General features: G+C 40.5%; 1 protein-coding gene across 20 annotated transcripts in view; it reads left to right on the top strand.

Annotated features, from left to right (window-relative positions):
- The window catches only part of kif1b (kinesin family member 1B), a 61,092-nt gene that overhangs the window by 6,546 nt on the left and 33,413 nt on the right, over window positions 1-21,133 (top strand). For 8 of the 20 annotated variants that reach the window (XM_086141202.1, XM_086141210.1, XM_086141209.1 and 5 more), the window contains exons 3-15: window positions 9,400-9,476; window positions 9,625-9,804; window positions 10,558-10,626; window positions 14,522-14,700; window positions 16,000-16,111; window positions 16,522-16,599; window positions 16,685-16,750; window positions 16,928-16,945; window positions 17,999-18,074; window positions 18,419-18,497; window positions 18,581-18,723; window positions 19,669-19,710; window positions 20,793-20,867. In XM_086141202.1, the coding sequence (XP_085997328.1) occupies window positions 9,400-9,476; window positions 9,625-9,804; window positions 10,558-10,626; window positions 14,522-14,700; window positions 16,000-16,111; window positions 16,522-16,599; window positions 16,685-16,750; window positions 16,928-16,945; window positions 17,999-18,074; window positions 18,419-18,497; window positions 18,581-18,723; window positions 19,669-19,710; window positions 20,793-20,867 (1,194 nt within the window). Of the gene's footprint in view, window positions 1-9,399; window positions 9,477-9,624; window positions 9,805-10,557; window positions 10,627-13,470; window positions 13,642-14,521; window positions 14,701-15,999; window positions 16,112-16,521; window positions 16,600-16,684; window positions 16,751-16,927; window positions 16,946-17,998; window positions 18,075-18,418; window positions 18,498-18,580; window positions 18,724-19,668; window positions 19,711-20,792; window positions 20,868-21,133 lie in introns of those variants that run through there. The other 12 variants (XM_086141214.1, XM_086141206.1, XM_086141218.1 and 9 more) reach the window with 5 other exon arrangements.

The raw sequence follows: 21,133 nt of genomic DNA, 5'->3' as shown, positions 1-21,133 counted from the left end.
ACCTACATTTATCTACCTTTAGTTATGATGCAGCACAAATAATCGCAGTCTGTTTACCTCAAGTGTTAAATTCTGCCTACCTGCTCATCATTGTTTTCACTCAGTCTTGACAGAGCTTAGCTTCATTAATCACAAGCTACATTTGCCGTCTAAATTTAGAAAACAGAAATCAACTAAATTAAGTTAGCAACTGTCCTTGACATTCTGAGGTTGTGCGATTTCAACAAATAGATGTCTGAAGTTAATTAATTCAGTGAGTTGTTGGAGTTTAGATTCTGCACACTTCAAATCAGCTTTATAATAATCATTCATAATAAATGGAATTGTTGCACAGTGCCATTTTGCTCTGAAAAATGTTGCGCTTGTGTTTTGCAATGAATAACAAGCTCCAGCATGGTATTCCATATCCGGGATGCCAGAGGTCAGACAGGGAAAGTGATACATGCCTCAGCTTACTTAATTACAGGTTCAATTCTTCAGTTGACCGAGCCACTTGTGGTTTTTCTGTCCACAACTTATGTTTACTATTCACTACCCACTCATTTTAGTCATTTGTTAAATGACTAAACAGGATATATCATAGGCTGATTTTTAGGACTGTATGTCTGTTCGTAATATCTACTGGCATTACTTCCCATGACTGACACCATACATTTAGTTTGCGGCACCTTCATTTATCCTCTGTCACTCTATCACAAGATGTTTTAGCACCTAAGTTTCCCTACAAGTTAACTGTTTGGTGACTTACCCAGGTCTAGAAGCTAGTTGTGTTGCAGCTCCCATGTACTTCATAGGAATTCTTTGTCTAAAGCAGATGACATTAAGCAGACATCTTTGCTTATGGACATCAGCTTAATGCAAAAGCAAAAAATAGCATTTTTTTTATTTATTTTTTTTTTTTTACAGGGATCTGTTTGGTGCAGATTTCCAAAATTAATTGACTTTTTTTAAATGTTGAATACAACCATACCTTGGTATACTGTTTTATACTTGAGAGATAATTGCAAAGTTCATTTAAAGCTTTTCTTTATACCGTAATTTACATTAGCATTATTGTTCCCTTGTAAACCTTGGTTTGCCCATATCACACCTGCAATCGTCGAAACAGCAATCTTGATATCTAGACTGTACTGAAATGATAATGTTATTGTGATAGTTGAAGTATTATTTTATATGCACAATTAAGAAAAGTAACACATTCAGAAAACCATTGAATCTCAGGAGATAAGGGTGTCTACATCATGTTTTTTTTTTTCTCAAAATGAGTCACAATCTGTTACATTTGTGGCAGAAAGAGATGTTAGATAACACAACAAATTTAGTGGTTAATGAGTCGCAGTCTGTAAGTATTCAGCTAATGACAGGGAACACATTTTCAATGCAATTTGTTTTTGCTCACTATCAGCTTCGGTCGGTAATGGGGCTGATTGAAAACGGAGTAGAGCTGACTTGAATGGGGGGAGGGGAAATGTAAAAGCAGCCACAGCAGCAGAGACAGTGAAAGTCATGCACAAGCTCTATTCACGTGTAGGACAGCGTGAGGCAGCACCGTTGCCCAACTGGCATTCACATTGGTGCAATAGACAAAGCAATGTGTAATATTCATGGATTTCTGTTATGTTATGTTATGTTATGTTATGTTATGTTATGTTATGTTATGTTATGTTATGTTATGTTATGTTATGTTATGTAAAAAAAATTACATGGAATTTCAGAACAACTCTTCTTTGCACAGTACTAAACACAGCTTCTTTTAGGGGTGAATTTTTGCATTAATTATCCGTCAGTAACACAAAGGGTAGATGCTCACAGTAAGCTGGTCTTGGAAGGCTTTGCTTCAATTAGCTTCTCAACTATAGACCAAACAAATTAATGAAGGTTACTAATATGAAGTGATATGCTTTAAAAGGCTCTTTTCAGTTTACACAAAAAGGTAGAAACTACTCTGCTGACTTAAATTGAATCCCACATTTTGACCTCCTTCTATAGTAGCTCCCAGTAAGAAGATGTGTTGTGAAGGCAGCATAACAATAGGGTCACAAACTGTTTTGTGTTTGAAAGTACTGAAGAGGAAATTACTTCACTATGGCTAAGGAGTCCCTGTGATTCTTAAATTCAGAATCTTATTGATGCAACGAAGGGTCTAGAAGGCAGATAATGTTGTGTTTGTTTAGAAGCACTGACACTTCTGATTTGTTCCTTTCACCTACAATTTGGGTGTTTGCCTGGTTGTGGTGAAATGGCTAGCTGTTTTTTGCATTCAAGAAAGTGAATGCGAGTTGTTTTTTTTCTCCCCAACCTACACACTGTTCTCTCTCTAGACTACATTGTTTAGTTTCCTCCCACAGTCTGAGGGTTGAATTTGGAGGAAAACTTGAGAGCTTTGCAGTCCAGGCACGATATGTTGAGTGAACATGATGCTCCTGCTGTATTATTCATGGGTAAAGTGTTAGAGGTTGGCAGTAAAAAAAAAAAAAAATTAAACTTTGATTAATAGTATGAGCATGCAGACCCCAGATCTTTCTATTGCTCATAGAGCTTTCTGCTGCTTGAAAAAAAGAAAAAAAAATAGCAGCCACTGTATAATTCTTAACAGGTAAGAGCACAAACACACACAACTTTACAAATAATTTCCGATCATGATATGGAAAATTCTGGATCATCAAACATTAGTTTACAGCCTGGCTTTGTAGAACCTGTAAACAAGATAACTTCTCAGAGGTTTTTTTTTTCCAAGATTTGTGTTTTGCAATTTTTTCAACAAAGTTTTGTGCAGTGTTTTAACTAGTGAGTGTGAGCGACCTTTCCTCATGATGTCATGATGCTTACATAAAGTCTGAAAGCATTTAAAATAAGACTTCAGTCTCTGAGTTGAGGCGCGTTGAGGAAATCCAGGTCACTGCTCTGTAAAATGGGTGCCTGTTGTGGCGAGTGAATGGAAGAGGCTCTGTATTTCCCTTGTCTGAACAGCCTGCTCTACATTGTGGTCAGGCTCCTTGTCCTGGATCATATGATGATATTTATGTTGTTCTGAACACTGCTTAGTCACAATTCGGTGTTCAAAGCAAAGTCTGTTTATTTCTACTTAATGTGAAAATCACCTCTACTGTAACTGTTTAATCATAACCTTTGCATACTCAGAAGAAGATACAAACTCAGAAAGGAACTCTTCACCTCTAGATGTAGATGAACAGTTTGATATGAGCAAATGTAAATTACTATGATATTAAGTTAAATTTCAATTTCCATTTCTAGGGAACTCCTGCATTGAGAAACTCCCTGGATGTTAGCGATGATTATTACAAGTACCTTCTGTAAACTCCATTGCACCTTTGATCCAAGGAATTGAGTGTCATGTATCTATTTACTTAACTGTGAAAAAAGACTTACATTCCAACAATCAGGCTCTAGACTTTTAAGCCAACTAAATGTATCTTTAAGGTTTCTCATGTGTTCAGTTTTGATTTAAGTTTTGGGTACCTTGTTGGTTTAAACCCCTCATGTTATCACTTGAGAGGCTGCCTTAAAGCCCTATCTCTTTGTTGTACATCTATGTTTTTTTAGATCATGAATGGATGCCTGCTGGGCTAGCATGTTTTTACTGTCTGGTGGTTTCTAGAAGCCTCTCTTTAGTCTCTGTTATCCTGGACTCAGTGAGTTTGTGTGTGCTGCCCATTATCAAAAGGCCTGTCAAAGTATGCAGTAGCTATCAGTGTCTATGGACTGGGAGCAATGCATGGTTTGGCTGTGAGTTTAGAAGCAACACTAGACTGCTGAAATCTGTCCATTCCTTCTTTTCACTAACAGTCTGAGTCTGTCGGCATGCAAAGCGCTAGCTGCCATCTGCTGCTATATAAATAGACAGTAGTCGGAGTTGGAACAGCTGGCCCATGGGCCAGCACTGCGCCCTTTTCCCCTGCTTTCTAGCTAGACAGCGAACACCACCTAATGACATTTCAGTATGATATCTTTTTGATCCCTTTTTGGCATAAGATTGATTTATGCTAACTGTTACTTAAGCAATCTTGACCAATGCAGTAATCTTCTGCCTGCAAGACCAAGCTCATTTGTGTTTCAACTGTACCGGTGGGTTTTTTGGATTTTGGTTTGAGGTTTGTGGGCCGAAAAAGAATTCACCCAAAACACATGATAATCTGTTAAACACCTGAAAAAATGCCATGGCTCTCTCCAGAGAGCCTTTTATGGTAATGATGCAAGTGACAGCTTTTCACATGAATTGAGTGTTCTTAGGTCATGGCTTTAAAATCTGATTCACTGTACTGAGTAGAGAGGGAAGGTGTTGTTACTATGTAGTGTTTGTACATTGTAGCAGTGGTTTTCCTTTTCATGTATGTACCTTTAGTTTTCAGTTTTATTTTTAACTTGTTTCCCAGTGTAGAGTTCCTTTTTACCAAAGCTAATTTTAAGCACTTTAACAAACAACATCAAAAGTTTTTCGTTCTCGTAGTTCTTCTTAAACGTTTTGTCATTATTTGATTCAGAAAAAACCCCAGAATGAAAGTTGGGCTGTTTGTGAAAGGGGTCATTGTAATAGAGGGTACTGGGCTTCTAAAGGCTTGTCATAACAGATTACCAAACATGTTTTGCTGCCTATGTGGTCAACTCCAATACCCTCGTATTCACTGCATTGTTCTAGTGTCTTCCTGCCCCCGCCACCCTCAGTGGAGGGACAAAAAGTGACGTGATCTGCCTTCTAAGTAGGGTTGAGGGATTTTCTAGTTGAAATACAGTTACAACAATTAATGTGTTTGTTGTCATTTTCCTAATGCTCATGATTGGGAGTCCAGTTTTGGTCGTGCTTATGTCCTGTCTAAAGTAGTGTTTGTTTTGTTTTGCTTTTAATTAAGGGACACATCTACTTGAACTTAATGAAGTTTTCTTGCATCTGTGGGTGTTTATAGACCCTGCATGTTCTTGCAGTTTTGGAATTGTTGTATGTCCTGTGTTGTGGCTGAAACAAGCTCAGCTGTTTGTTAAATGTGAACAGCCGTGCTCAGACACTACTTTTAGCCCTTAGCTCTGAGCTGCATCCTTTGACAACCCTGTCATCTATGCTGTGGCCCCAGCAACCAGGCCATCACAGACTCTGTTCCAGAGACATTGGATACACCGCGCAACCTCAGAATGTGCCCCATCCTTTCTCTTTGCTCCTTATTCGTCACTGAATGACTCTATTAGCACCTTGCTGACACAGCTCAGAACCTGGGTTAATGTCAACAGCTGCTTTACTCACAACTCACAGGTGGGCATTTTTAAAAAAGGTATAAGCCAGACATTAAAAATCACTTGCGTTGCTTGATTATTTATGGGCTTTATTTATCTTTTAACTAAATAGTGGAATAACATTAAAAACTAATTTCAATTGTGATCAAGAGGCTTCTGCCCAAATAGATGAAAGCGGTGAAGATGACGTGTTTGGTTACAGATCTAATTAAACTAATATAAAAATAAACAGCGTATCAAACAGCGTATTTTTGCTCGTTTCAATTTATAATGATTTTTTAACTCCTGACTTTTGTTTTCAGAGTATTAGCAGTATGACTAGCTCTCTGTTCATCTGTGTATACATATTCACATTGCTGTGATCGCATGTTAAATCTTTTTAGCTTTGGTCTTTATTTGTGTGTCTAATTTTTGATATTTCCCACTTTCAGATGATTCAAGCATGTGTGACTGCTAGTGTAATCAACATGTATATTAAGTGGAGAAATGGCAGTCGATAATCCTGTGAGAGAATTAATAAGACGTGAGCTGTTACGTGGTACTCCTGGCCATATGCACATAGACCCCAGGGATGCTATTAACATACCTAAGTCATTCCGAAAGGAGGCACATGTGGTGATAACGATGCTGCCCGCATTGAATTTTTTCAATGCTTGGATGTCAATTGCAGTTCATCCATTTATTTGGATTCATTTTTTTCAATTGCAATTATTTAAAGGCAGTCATCTGCTGTCTGATTCTGGGCAGGCATTGATTGTCTCAGGCTAGACTTTCCCTAGAGTGTCACTGTAAGACCTAGGTAGATATTTTCACCTCTTTCAGTACTTGCTTGTATGCTAGTCTCAAGTGACTGGGTCTAGCTCGTAGTCCCCATCCGGTGTACGATGACCCCCTAACAACCTAATTACTGGGGGTGTCTTTGCTTTCCTGGCTGGATTATTGGCCCGGTGTTGAACAGTAGAACCAAAATGTCTGCTGCTGCACCGAGCTGAGTGATACTTTTTAGAGAGGAGGATGTGGTTAGTTAACTGGTATCCACCCTACCATGAAAGAGAGTTCCCATGAAGCTCCACTGAGATCCTATATTATGTAAAACAGGAACTCATAGCTGCGGTATATGAACAGTAAATATTTGACATGCCACCCAGCTCTTGTGGATTTCAGAGGATGTCTCTGACTGAATTCTTATCTTCCTATTTTTTTTTTGTCTGTGCTCCGTACAGCTTTAGTTTATTTATGAAAGTGTATTTTTTGTGTTTTTTTTGTTGATGATATGACAATAACCCCGTTGACAAATGGACATAGAATAGAATAGTTTCTATGTAACTTTTTCCAGGAAGGTGTTCATTGAATTTTCCAATTTCAATGCATTTAAATGTTTTTTGTTTAATAAAACTTCTCATTGTATTGCTTTGAATTTTGACTTGATAAGTAACTCAATACAAATCTTACAGCTTTTCACACTTTGAACCATTTGGATATGGAAAATAGTCAATTGGGTTTTGGATCAATCATCATATCTGATAAATATGTAATTTCTACAAAGCCATCATTGTGAATGATTTTGGAGAAAGCGAACAGAACACTGTGTGCCACATCCTTCCTTTGGGTCCTGAGTTGGGGTTGTTATGGCAACCAGAATCTGGTGCTATACCTGTTGCTATGGTTGAGAAAGACAGACTGATGATGCTTTTTGTCAGCCAGCTGAATGTGTCTACCATTTTGTGTCCAGGGTGTTATTCTTTTTGGAATGTTTACTATAAATGATTTCTGATTATTTGTCTCTGTGAATCTGGGACTGCATGGACTGTTTAATGTATAAGGAGAAGTGAGGGTACAAGTTAATGTCAGATTTTCAAACAAAGTAGGTGATTCGAGGAAGATGTGTTGCATTCCTTTTCCTGTGCCTGTGGGTTGGCATAAATGAGCCACAGTTTAAAAGTTGGCCATGAGTGATCATACTGAAATATCCATTGAGAAATAGGTTCTCTGGTTTCTTCCTACAGTCCAAAAACATGCAACACCACTGTCTCAAATGGTTAATTGGAAAAATTGTGAAAATTGCCCAGATGTGGGAATGAGAGAGTGAGTGGTTGTCTGTCTGTATATGTGGCCCTGCAATTGACTGCCGACCACTCCAGGGTCCTCTCATCTGATGGCGGCTGTGACAGGCTACAGCATCCCCCACGACGCTGACTTGAATAAGCGGTAGACAGTGGATGAATGGAAGGAGTTAGCTATCCATCGACATGTCTTCCCTTTTCCGGCTCTGCTTTGGGTAGGAGTGTGCATCCATACTCTCAATACACACACAACAGAAAAGGTGTCACAGTAGAGATCTGGTCTTGTGACGCACTTACAGAACCACATGGATGAGGTAGTTATTTTCTCCACTGCACTCCAGAGAACAGTGGAGTGGGCAATACAATGACACAGTCATTGCAGGATTCACAGCAATATTCATCTCCTGGAATTGAGCAGCTTCTATGACAAGCTACCATATCTGTTTTATTTTTACACAATCATCTATGTATTGCTTCCCATAGTCCGAGACAGAACCGTTGAAGTCAATGTCGTTCTCACAACTTTGAAAGATTACCTTCTGTCGTACCTCCTTTGAATCCAATGATTCATCTACCTTGTCTCTTACATTTTGCTGGTCCACTATGGGCATCCTTCAGTCCAAAAGCATCAGACACATTGAACTGACTCATGATGTTTCTTTTGTATGGTAAAGTTGTCCTACTGTCACAGAGAATCATAAGGCTGCCCCCTGTCAATAGCCAGCGTAGATTGTTCTGGGAAAGGGTAATAGGGACATTGGTAACCCAAATCCTCCTTCGTTTCTTCAAGTCCTGACTCCAATTTCCCTTCGGAGGCAGGTCAAAGGTGAAATTAAGTTTTATTTAGCCACCTGTCTCGCCGTATCTACTTTCATTGCCCAATATGGAAGACACTGCTGTGTCATTGCACCTTAACCTGTTTGAAAATTATAGCGGGTACAGACTTTGTTTTTTTACCTTTGTTGTCTGTGCTCTTGTTCCAAGTATAGATGCTATAATTATGTATTTAGCATGTAGCAGTTAATGTTCTAGTTTCTGAGGACATCCTGTGCTTTTCTTTCAGTGTGTGACCTGTGGAGGGTGATATGCAATCACTGTCTCTCCACATCTCTTGCATTATTGATGAGTCTGTGAAATCCTCTGAACACAGAAGGCAGCGTGCCAGGGACATCTTGATGTAAAAGCCTCTCAAGCACCCTTATGTCAAGGAGCTGGACGTGGCTTTAATTTACCCATTTAGTGAAGCTCAGAGTTTGTATAAAATGAGGACATTTAATAAAGCATAAAATTGAGAGATTTGATTATAGACAGTTTAAGTGCTAGTTATTCTTCTCTGTAAACAAAGTGCACTGTTTTTCATATATGCTTCCTTTGGTTAAAGATATTTAAGCCTCATAGCCCATTTTAAATCGCTTGTTTTCACTTCCCCCCATGCCACCCCAGCCAACCCCCACTCCCACTTATACCCAATGGCAGAAATATGGGTTTTATCTTTGGGGCCTGCGTAGAGACCCAGACAGAATACAGCTTTATTTAATAGCATGATGTTTATCTGAAAAGAGGATAGAAGAAACATCTTGGAAACCAAAATCAATAAATATCCTTTAGGGATTCCCAGTCCTCACCTCTTTTTTTGTCATGTACGCACTGCAGAGTATGGAAAGCTTGATCACTAGTCCCTGGGGTATAGCATGCATGCTTGACGGGGATGGCATACCAGGCATGGCTGTAAATCCTTCTTCATTGAGAAGTGTCTGCGTAGCCAAATGGAACTGTTGTGACGATATTTGCATCATTCCTTCCATAGACAACAGGTGAAGAATGGGTATTCGGATGAGACTGTATACATTATTACTCAAACCCTGTATATTACCTTATTAATTACCTAATGAATTCAGATACTGTTTGATATAAGAAATTTTAATGGTCAAACAGCCAGGCTTTTTTTTTTCATTACAAATCAAAAGGCAGTACTGAGATGAAGGATGGAGAAAATGAGAGCGACTAGTAAATAACAAGGACATTTGAGAAGTTTCTTTTAGGATTAACATTAAAGGCAGATTTTAATTGCAACTTTGTTTGTTCTCCACAGCTATTGTCAATCCCAAAGCGCCAAAGGAACCAGCAAAGACCTTCAGTTTTGATTACTCCTACTGGTCGCACACTACGGTGAGCTTAGCATTTAATCTGTTCTTGTGCCTAAAGCTATGATCAAAAAGATACTCAAGTTATAATAATGTGATTAAGTATGTATGGACATAAGTTGGTAATATTTAAATCATATTTATTTTATGTATGTTTTCTTTTGTTTCCATAGCCAGAAGACCCCTGTTTTGCATCACAGAACCTTGTCTACAATGACATTGGCAAGGAAATGCTGCAACATGCATTCGAGGGCTACAATGTTTGCATCTTTGCTTATGGACAGACAGGAGCTGGCAAATCCTACACCATGATGGGCAAACAGGAGGAGGGGCAGGAAGGAATCATTCCAATGGTTTGTCCTCCATTTCTGGAGTCCATTGATTAAAAAAAGAATTTCCTCCTTTTTTTGTATTGAATAGCGCAACCTCATGTCTTAAAATGTTTCCTTTTACCTTTCATGGTAGTTAAATGTTTAACAATACATCTCAGCCAGCATCTCTAAGTTTCATAACCAAAAATTGAGTTTTAAGAATTGTATATTTAAAAAAAAAAATCAAAACAGTAATATTGGGAATGCGATTTACATGCAAGCTCACAGCAGACAAGATTTTTTTTGGCATGCCAAGGTGGTAGTTACCTGATTGAGAGAAACAAAGCCAATAGCATGACATTGACCTTTGCAAAACACAATATGGTGTAAATTGTAATTTTGCCAACAATGCAAGCCTCTCACAGCTCAGTATCACTTCTTTTCCTTTAGTTATGTGTAGTAATGTGCACTTTGTTTAACTTCTCAATTGATGACAACAACCTGACCGATAACAGAATGCAATATAAAAGATTCCAACCCAATTCAATATGAACATGTAACACACTTACACGTTTGGTGCTACCATTTCTGTTCGTGTAGCTGGACCCAAATTACCCTCACACCGGATATCCCTCTCCCTGACTCCCATTCAAGAAATATATTGCGCAAATAAATGGTCTATCGCAAAGTAATTTTTGATATGCAAATTATTGTTAAGTGTATTTTCCTCCTATTGATCCTTTCACTTCACTACTTGTTGGCCCCTTCAAAGTGTCTTATTTCTCTGTTTACCAGCTCTGTGAAGATCTCTTTGAGAAAATCAATGAGGACAGCAACAAAGAGGAGCTCTCCTACTCTGTAGAGGTGTGTTTTAGATTTTTGAAGTGTCTTTAAATCCTCATTCTTAATTTTTGCATCTATTTCTTGTGTTGACTTGTTTCAAGTGAATGTTTTTCAGCCCTTAAATCATATTACCAATAACAATGATCCATCCATCCATCTTCCCCCGCTTATCCGGAGTCGGGTCGGGGGCGGTAGCTGGAGCAGCGAGGCCCAGACCTCCCTTTCCCCTGCCACACGGTCCAGCTCCTCTTAGGGGACCCCAAAGCATTCCTAGGTTAGCCTGGAGACGTAGTCTCTCCAGTGTGTCCTGGGTCTTCCCCGTGGTCTCCTCCCAGATTGACATGCCTGGAATACTTCCCTCGGAAGGTGTCCAGGAGGCATCCTGACCAGATGACCGAGCCACATCATCGGACTCCTCTCAATGCGGAGGAGAAGCGGCTCTACTCCGAGCTCCTCCCGGAGGACTGAAATTCTCACCCTATCTCTAAGGGAGAGTCCGGCCACCCTGCGGCGAAAGCTCATTTTGGCCACTTGTATCCATAGTCTCGTTCTATCGGTCACTACCCACAGCTCTTGGCCATAGGTTAGGATGGGAACGTAGATCGACTGGTAAATTGAGAACTTCGTCTTCTGGCTCAGCTTCACCACGAAAGACCGGTCTGCATGACTGCAGACGCCGCACCGATCCGCCTGCCCATCTCCAGTGAGATCTGGAGATCATGGGCTGATGAAGCCAACAGAACTACATCATCTGCAAAAAGCAGAGACTCGACCCTGCGGCCACCAAACCAGATCCCCTCGACACCCTGGCTGCACCTAGAAATTATGTCCATAAAAGTTATGAACAAAATCAGTGACAAAGGGCAGCCCTGGTATAGTCCAACTTACTAGAGAAGGGTACGACTTATAACCGCCAATGCAGATCAAGCTCCAACACTGGTTGTACAGGGACTGATTGGTGCCCGTATAGCAGAGTTTGGTACCCCATACTCTTGGAGCACCCCCCACAGGATTGCCCACGGGACACGGTTGAATGCCTTTTCCAGATCAACAAAACACATGTAGACTGGTTGGGCATAATGCCCCCTCGAGGACCCTGCTGAGGGTATAGAGCTGGTGCACTGTTCTATTACCAGGATGAAAACCACACTGCTCCATCTGGATCTGAGGTTCAACGACCCGGCGAACCCTCTTCTCCAGCATCGCTGAATAGACCTTACCAGAGAGGCTGAAGAGTGTGATTCCCCCTGTAGTTTGAGCAAACCCTCTGATCCCCCTTTTAAAAAGGGGGATTATCACCCTAGTCTGCCACTCCAGCGGCACTGTCCCCGACATGCACACAATGCAGCAGAGCCGTATCAGCCAGGACAGTCCTACAGTATCCAGAGCCTTGAGGAACCCTGGGTGGGCCTCATCCACCCCCGGGCCCCTGCTACTGAAAAGCTTGACTGCTCCTGCAACTTCAAATAGGTGTGTCTACTCCAGAGTCCCCCGGCTCTGCTTCCTCATTGGAAGGGGTTTCAACGGGGTTGAGGAGGTCTCGGAACTATTCCTGCTACTGATCGACAATGTCTCGAGTTGAGGTCAGCAACGCCCCACTCCCACTGTACACAGTGTTGACGGAGCAATGCTTCCCCCTCCTGAGTTGCCAGATGGTGGACCAGAATCTCCTCCACGCCCACCGAAGGCGTTCTCCATGGTCTCCCTGAATTCTTCCCACGCCCAAGTTTTTGCTGCAGCAACCACCGAAGCCACATGCTGCTTGGCCTGGCGGTACCTGTCAGCTGTCTCCAGAGCCTCACAGACCAGAAAGGCCCAATAGGACTCCTTCCTCAGTTTGACAGCTTCCCTCACTGCTGGGGTCTACTAGTGGGTTCAAGGGTTGCCGCCCCAACAGGCACCAACCGCGTTACGGCTGCACCTCCAGTGTGTCATCTCAACAATGGAACCACGGAACATGGCCCGTATGGACTCAATGTCCCCCGCCTCCTTCAGGATGTGGTTGTAGCTCTGCTAGAGATGGGAGTTGAAACTCCTTCTGACAGGAGACTCTGCCAGACGTTCCCAGCAGACCCTCATGTTACATTTGGGTCTGCCAAGTCTGACCGGCATCCTCCCCCACCATCTGAGCCAGCTCAACACCAGGTAGTGATCAGCTGACAGCTCCAACCCGCTCCTCACCCGAGTGTCCAGGACATGTGTCCGCAAGTCTGTTGACGGTTCGATCAAAGAACTGAGGCCATAGGTATGTTAGTGCCAGGCATATATATGAACACCTTTATGCCCAAACATGGTGTTTGTTATTGACAATCTGTGACAAGCACAGAAGTCCAATAACAAAACACCGCTCGGTTTCAGATCGGGGCGTTCCTCCCAATCATGCCCTTTCAAGACCCCCTGTTGTTGCCCACATGAGCGTTGAAGTCTCCCAGTAGAACAAGGGAGTCCCCGGTAGGGGCGCTCTCCAGCAGCCCCTCTAGGGACCCCAAGAAGGGTGGGAAAATTGAACTGTTGTTGGGTGCATAGCCACAAACAACAGTCAGAACCCGTCCTGCCACCTGAAGGCGGAAGAAGGCTACACTCTCGTACACTGGGCTGAACCCCAACATACAGGCGTGGGGGCAATCAATATGCCCACACCCGCCCGGCGCCTCTCATTGGAGGCAACTCCAGAGAGTCCAGCCCCTGTCAAGAGGCCTGATTCCAGACCTCACGCTGCGCATTGAGGTGAGTCTGACTATATCTAGTCGGGATCTCTTAGTCTCTCAGCTCAGGCTCCTTCCCCGCCACAGAGGTGACATTCCATGTCCTAAGAGCCCGCTTCTGCAGCCGAGGATCAGACCACCAAGGTCCCCTGCTCTGGCCGCTGCCTGGCGTGCACTGCACCCGACGCCCCTTGGCCCTTGCTGTGGGTGGTGAGCCCAGGGGGAGAGGAACTGATGTCAATCCCTCGGGCTGTGCCCGGCTGAGCCCCATGGATGAAGGCCCGGGCACCAGGTGCTTGCCATCGAGCCCCGCCCCCGGGCCTGGCTCCAGGTAAAGGCCCCGGTGACCTGTGTCCGGGCAAGGGAAAACTCGGTCCGAAGTTTGTGTTCTTCATGAGGGTCTACTGAGCTGTGCTTTGTCTGGTCCCTCATCTGAGACCTGTAAGGCTTGGGTGACCCTGAGAACATAGCTTCCAGTGTCACTCGGACGCACAAACCCCTCCACCATGGTATGGTGACAGGTCACGGAGCTCACAGCTTCAATCCTATCTACAATCTGCATGATGATAGCAATTATAATAATAATAACAACAACAACCAATAACATTATTAGAGTCACTGTTAAAAAAGTAGCAGTAAACATTGTAGAGCATGTATTGATGAGGGTTTATGTACATAACACATCAACAAAAGAACAAACTGATGCATTAATGTGCAGAGATATGGGCAGAATGACAGAAAAGTTAGGATTAAATGTGACCGAACTGATTAAGTCGCATTCATCCTTCCATAGATGCGCAGCTTTGATATAAAAGGTATAATCTTGCTGGGTTAAATAAGATATGTACTTCTCTATACCACTGAATGAGGATCTCAGTCTTCATTGCAGCTAAAGGATTATTGTATCATCCTATCAGGTGGCCTGTCCGTGCAAAATTAAAATATCACAAGCAAGCTTATGTAACGGTAGGGACAGGCTATAGACTCACAGTTACTTGGTTGTTATATATTGAAATAATTTATATTTATACAATTACATAACCATGTGAGTAATAGTATAAGTATAAATGTTTTGATTGTTGATTTGTATTAAAAAAGATGTATTGTGAGGATATGAAATAATTGCTGTACAGTATCTCCTTACAATGAAGTTTGAAGTCGGACTTTGAATAATGGTATGAATTTTCTATTATCTTTTCTTTTGCCTATAGGTCAGTTACATGGAGATCTATTGTGAGAGGGTGCGAGACTTACTTAACCCCAAAAACAAAGGGAACCTACGAGTTCGAGAACATCCTCTCCTCGGTCCTTATGTGGAAGACCTTTCAAAGCTTGCCGTCACCTCTTACACGGACATTGCCGACCTAATGGATGCAGGCAATAAAGCAAGGTGAGTCACATCCTGTGACCTTTTAAGAGTTCAAGGTATGATTGTCAGCAATAATGTTGATGATACTATGTTGAGCGACATCTTGAGAATTGTTTAAAAAGGTTTAGTTTTACTAAGTAGCAGCAGCGTCTGCCCAGTCTAATGTATTTGGGCAAAATAATTCATAGTTTTTACTGAAGCTGATCAAAACTGAAACTGCTGATTTCAACTTGTTTGGGACAGGAAAGAACAGATTCATTATTTTTTTATTGGTCACATTCAAAATGGCAAGATCACATTTAATGAAATGTCTCCTAAAACAGTCCTGGACCTGCCAAAATAGTAGTCATTTAAACTTCAAAATGAACAAGATAACTGATTGATTTGAGTTATAATTCTACTAAAACTGGTGTATGGAGTTTGAAATAATGAAAAGGGCACAGCTCTGCTTATCCCAACACTTTACCATCAACATCAAAAGCTGTCTCTGAACGCTTTAAATTATTTCGTCAGTTGAACTGATCGTATGAGAACAGTAAAGTAAAATCAGGAAATGTACTTTCAACATAGATATAATTTGGGATTTCATGGGTCAAGGAATGCCTAATTACAGAACAGTTAGAACAAGAAGGCTTCTGGTTCGGTTCCTGCCCTCCTCCCAGACTGATGAAGTGTTGTTGAGCAAGACACTGAACCCCTAACTGCTCCTCTGGTGGCACTAGTGTCTGCCAACCACTCATGGCTCATCTGTGATGGCTTAAATGCAGTGAGAAATTTCCTGCAAGGGATTAATAAAGTACCGGTATAATAATGATTGTTGTAACCTAAATAAGGTCCTTCCAAAAGTGATTGTTTCTTTGATTTCAGGTAATTAGTACATCTCCTTTAGTGTGTGTGCCTGTGTGCCTGTGTGCACGTGCGTGCGTGCGTGCGTGTGTGTGTGTGTGTGTGTGTGTGAAAGAGTGATGAGAGATCCTTTGGGGAGGAGTGAGCCTTGCCTTAATCTTCCTGTGCTGACTCAGAAGGCTTATTTCTAGAACATGGCGTGTAAAACCCGTCTCTCCCTTGTGCCTATCCCTCAGAGTAGTACTTGTGTTTGGTGTCTTCACAGTATTATCCACCTCCTCCACACAAAATAATCCCATGCCGTTAAGTCACTAATAGGCACAAAACCCATATATTATAGCTCAAGCAATTGGCAAGAGCTAGATTAATTGTTTACATTTTTTAATAATTGTGGAATAAAATGAGTTTTCAGAAAATATGCTATTTCTATATTATTTTATGTTTCTAAGTATACCTGTTTTCCCTGATCTACAGAACTGTGGCTGCCACTAACATGAATGAGACCAGCAGCAGATCCCATGCAGTTTTCACAATTGTCTTCACACAGAGGAAACACGACAGCGAGACAGATCTTTCAACAGAAAAGGTCAGACGGATCAAAAAGGACAGTCAACATTGATGATGAAATTTGATTGCAAATTATTTATGATGCTCGTTTCATGCCCGTTGTGGAATACTATATACTACCATTTAGTCATGGTGAGTTTATTTTTCTTGTTTAAGTTCGGCTAAGAACCTGACCTGTAAGTTTGTGCTTATGGCAAAAGGAAGAGAAGGAGCCATTTTAGATTTGACTTTCAGCATTTCCTCTGACTTTGGAAGACAAAGGCTGCTCAGTCTTTCTTGACACAATGCCTATTGTACTCGGCCACTCTATCAGATTTTACAGCCTACATGTGTCTCGGCACTTGAAAGTAATTGCCAGGTGTTCTTTTTTTCTTTTAACTGTAAATACTATATACACTATATTAAAAATGCATTATTCCTACCTCTCAGGTCAGTAAAATCAGTCTGGTAGACTTGGCGGGAAGTGAGCGTGCAGATTCCACTGGAGCTAAAGGTACTAGGTTAAAGGTATGACTCCCTTTATAATGTACGTACAGCTTAACAGATAACTGCTTTACAGATGATACAGATAATTGTTTGTCTGTTGTTGCAGGAGGGAGCAAACATAAACAAATCGCTCACCACATTAGGAAAGGTTATCTCTGCCTTGGCTGAAGTGGTGAGTGTTTTCCATTTCTTTTATTGTTTTTCTCCCTTTATCCTAATTGTTTCTCTTCTCTTACCCTCCCACAATGTGTCTCCTCCCAAAAAAGAATTAGTGTTTGTTGCCTGGCATGCTTTAATGTCTGCCCTTCTGTTTTCTTCTTCCTTGTCCTTGTAATACCTGCTTACACAGGATAACTGTACCAGCAAGGTAAACTCTTGACAGCTCAACCACTAACCTTCAATTCCTCCCAAGGACCACATTTCATAGCATTTTGCTATATAGTGTTGGTGTTGACAGTCTTCTGCCACAGTAATTTCTCTTCACCTAAGTCAGGGGTGGCCATAAGGTAGATTGCGATCTACGTAGTACTGGTAGATCGCATAAAAAAACCCTGTGGATGGATGATAGGCGATGATCCAAACTGCACTATGACATACATCACTTGATTGACATACATGGCAACCAGTCTTACATGTGACCTTTTTTTGACTCACGGATCATCACACCATTCATTCGCATCAGCTATTGAAAAATCTCTAGCAGGCTACCATGTCACCTAGTTATCCAATTAATTTTAATTTTTCACAAGTTGAAGTGCATTTGCCTCATCTGTCACTCTCCAATACGAAGAAGGTAAAGGTGGAGTGGCATATTCAGACATGACATGTGAAGAGATATACTCAGTAAAGTCAATTTTGTTTTTGTTGTTACCGTTTGTCACCATTTTTTTTGTTATTTTGTTTTGTTATTAGACACAAATAGCATAGATTCACTGTATTTTATCTGTCTGATCTTTTCAGCATTTTTCAGCCGTTGGAAAATAATTTGTGGTAGCGGCTTATAGTTTCAGTGCTGCAAATTGCTCGTCCCTTTCTTTCTGAAACGTCCTGCAGAGAAAGAGACAATAAAGAGTATGCAATATATTTATGAAAAAATATATTTTGCATTGCTACAATCGGTAGGTCATTTTGACATGGTCATTTATAAGTAGCTAGCAAGGTGAAAAAGTGTGGGAACCCCTGACCTAAGTGTTTTGCTTTTAGCCACCATACAAATGCATGATATATCTTCTAATCCTTAAACAGGAGCAAACATACCTTAAGATCAGGGCTCTACTCATCTCGTGTCCTTTGTATATTAAATGTCTGTCATGAACGCCATTGTACACTATATGTATGGTCTTACACGCTAACCCTAATGCTTTAAGCTTCAAGCTTGGTTTTCTCTAAGCCAAATTAAATATTTGTCTTTAAATTACAGAGCAAGAAGAAGAAGAAGACTGATTTCATCCCTTATAGAGACTCCGTTTTGACATGGCTGTTGAGGGAAAATCTCGGTATGAGCTTTGATGACTTTGACATCCTATCCATTTGAAACAGTTGAAGATACCATTGATATACTGCACAGCAGAATCATTGTAATATGAAAGCAAAATATGGATGACTTTTGAGGAGGAGGCAAAATTACACCAGCAGATCCAGCTTTGGACATTAGACATTGGTCAAGTAGAATCTACAGTTATCTTCAGCCCCAACTGGAACATGTCTTCTCAGTAGTGTGAAGTACAGTTGAAAGCAAATTCTTTTTTTAATAATTGGAATACAGATCTGACTGGTTTTGGTTTTCTCAAACTTATTATGTCAATGAACAAACCCCTCCCTGATGTTTATCTTTCACCAGGTGGAAACTCCAGAACAGCAATGGTAGCTGCTCTCAGTCCTGCAGATATCAACTATGATGAGACTCTCAGTACGCTCCGGTAAAGTTTCCTTCCGGGACATGGCCAGTAACCTTCTATTGAATTTCAGTCATTTCTAATTTTAAATCTGTCATAATCTTCAGCTATGCCGATCGAGCTAAGAACATCAAATGCAATGCTGTCATCAATGAGGATCCCAACAATAAGCTGGTGCGTGATTTGAAAGATGAAGTGGCTCGACTGAAGGAGCTGCTCCGTGCCCAAGGGCTGGGAGACATCCTGGACAGTGAGTTTTATACTGTCACAGCAGGCTATATCTGCATCCACACTGCACCTACCTCTTTTCTTAGGTCCAACGTGTTCTGCCTTTTTTACTGTCTCACTGCTTTCAGACCCTCAACTTAATTTCCACTGTAGAGCTGGTAGTTGTGACTGGTATAAACTGAGATTTTAGAAATTGATTGAAGTCATTAATGGTTTGTTGTGTCTTCTCAGAACAAACGTATAATTTGTCATATTGATATAGCATGGTTTACTGCCTAAAAGGCATTTTTTTAAATCATACTGAGTTTCTCTTAAGCATTTAAAGAAAATTTATTTTGGTAATTTGGTCATCTTACTGTGACTGACAGTCCAGGTAGTAGTTTTAAATTATGCTAACATGTCTCATCTAATGTGCTGTACACATGAGTAATGATTAATTCAATCAGAATTTTAGTAAATTATGCACATATTGGCCCAATTCATAGTCTCCAATATTTGACATGATTGATAAAGTGACTTCTTTTCAATGCCTCTTTAGGTCTTCATGTATCAGTGTTGCATTCAAATTACTGTTCATAATCTATTTTTTTGGAAAGGATAAAGACATTCCAGTGTTTTGGAAACCCAAAGGGATTTAAAGGAATTCTTATTTTTCATATATATTTACACTCTACTGACTTTTTCAATCAGCTTCATCAGAAAAGGCTGTAAAACAACTGAGCACTGTAGTGCCTTCATCCTTGGGCTAATGGATTGTATGACTTGAATGTAATGCTAATACATGAAATGTACAAACTGGCTAACCCTGATCTCGCCTAATGACACTTAACAAGTCTCACTATGCCATTTGTCTTCATCTTTGTTATCATTCTTATTCTAATCTGTAAATAATGTGTGAAGCCTTTCCTCCCATTCTGCCTGTTCTGACTTCTGACCCCTCTCGTTTTTTTTTGCTACCTCCCCTCAGTTGATCCTATGGGGGATGATTACCCAGGAAGTGGAATCAAATGTGTGTATATGTGTGATAGTCATGCTTTGTTAATTAATATCTGCTTTCTTAGAAATATTGATACTGCTCATGCGCCCATTAATGATATTAAAACTAGGGCTGGGCGAAACATTTAACACATCTTATTTATGTTTTTAAAAATGTTAAGATATGGTTCACCTTTATCAGTGAACCATGTTTAGCAACTGAAAAAGTCTACTTCAGCCTTTCTTTTTGGTAGAAACATAGGTTCTTACTCTTGTCTTGGAAACGCTAAAGAATAGTAACCATATTACCTTTTGAGATATCTAAACAGAAGTCTGTCAGCTTCAAGTTTTACATGAAACTGAATCGTATGTGGTCTAAGGTTTAAAAAAAACAATAAAATTAAAACAAAAGGCTTGACAAAAGATTTCAAATACCTGAAAAAAAGCTATTGGAGTAATATGTTGATGTTTCTTAGACTTCTGTCCCAATTACAAAACCGCTACTAAAAGGCACTGAATCAATGCTGCATAATATTCCACAGTATGGCAAGACAAGAAAGGAATTGAATTAAACTTAAAACAATGTATCATCCAAGGACAACAATTTACTTGCTCTTTTGTCATTCATTCATTCATTCATTCATTCATTCTCTCATTCATTCATGTTAATTTGTTGGTTTATGTAGAATTTAGGAAAATGATTAAAATAATAATAGTTATGAAGGGGAAAATATATTTCCTGAAAACATCGCCCAGCCCTAATTAAACTGCTACCATGCTTTGCATGTAAATCCTAGAAAGCGCTAAAGCTTAAAAAACAGAGCACATAAAAAATGCAAGGCTTAGCTGTGATGAAATGGCAAGGGTTGGCATGCTTTGCGCTTGTGTTTCTGTTATTTTTTGTAATAGCAGGGCTGATGCAGCAACTTGAGGGGTCAAATCTGACTCTGACACAAGTGTGTATTTGATTGCTTCTTTAGAAACATTACTTTTAACTTTCTTCTCAATCCCAAATGAACTGCGTATTCTTCATATCATGTCATCTTTAACCCATTTGTCAATCTTTTTTTCTTGACAGCTGTCTCTATTTTTTCTTTTACTAACCATCTACTGTAGGTGAAATTGCTCAAAGTTTTAGAATGCCATTTCTCAGTTGTCAAACTGAAGTGCAGCAGACCTACAGATGGAAAGGTGCATCATCTGAAAAAACTAGTAAACCATGTCAGTCAGACAAATATGTGGACTCTAGCAGCTATAGCTTGTTTGTATTGAGTGCTTAGATTGATAGTTTGCTCTCAGCTGTATTCTCAGAAATCCCTCCTATGTCTCACCATTCAGTATCCACAAATTGTTCCCATCATAAATTCTCAGATGATCCTCACCAAACATCCCTAAACACCCTGTTCATCCACTGACCATGCAAATACAATTGTGTAGATCTATATCTGGATTTTGTT

The sequence above is a fragment of the Fistularia commersonii genome, chromosome 34 (genome assembly GCF_037954325.1).
Source record: "Fistularia commersonii isolate RoL2024-O1a breed Wild chromosome 34, RoL_Fcom_v1.0, whole genome shotgun sequence".
NCBI lineage: Eukaryota > Metazoa > Chordata > Actinopteri > Syngnathiformes > Fistulariidae > Fistularia > Fistularia commersonii.
This window is presented reverse-complemented; position numbering and strand designations above follow the sequence as displayed.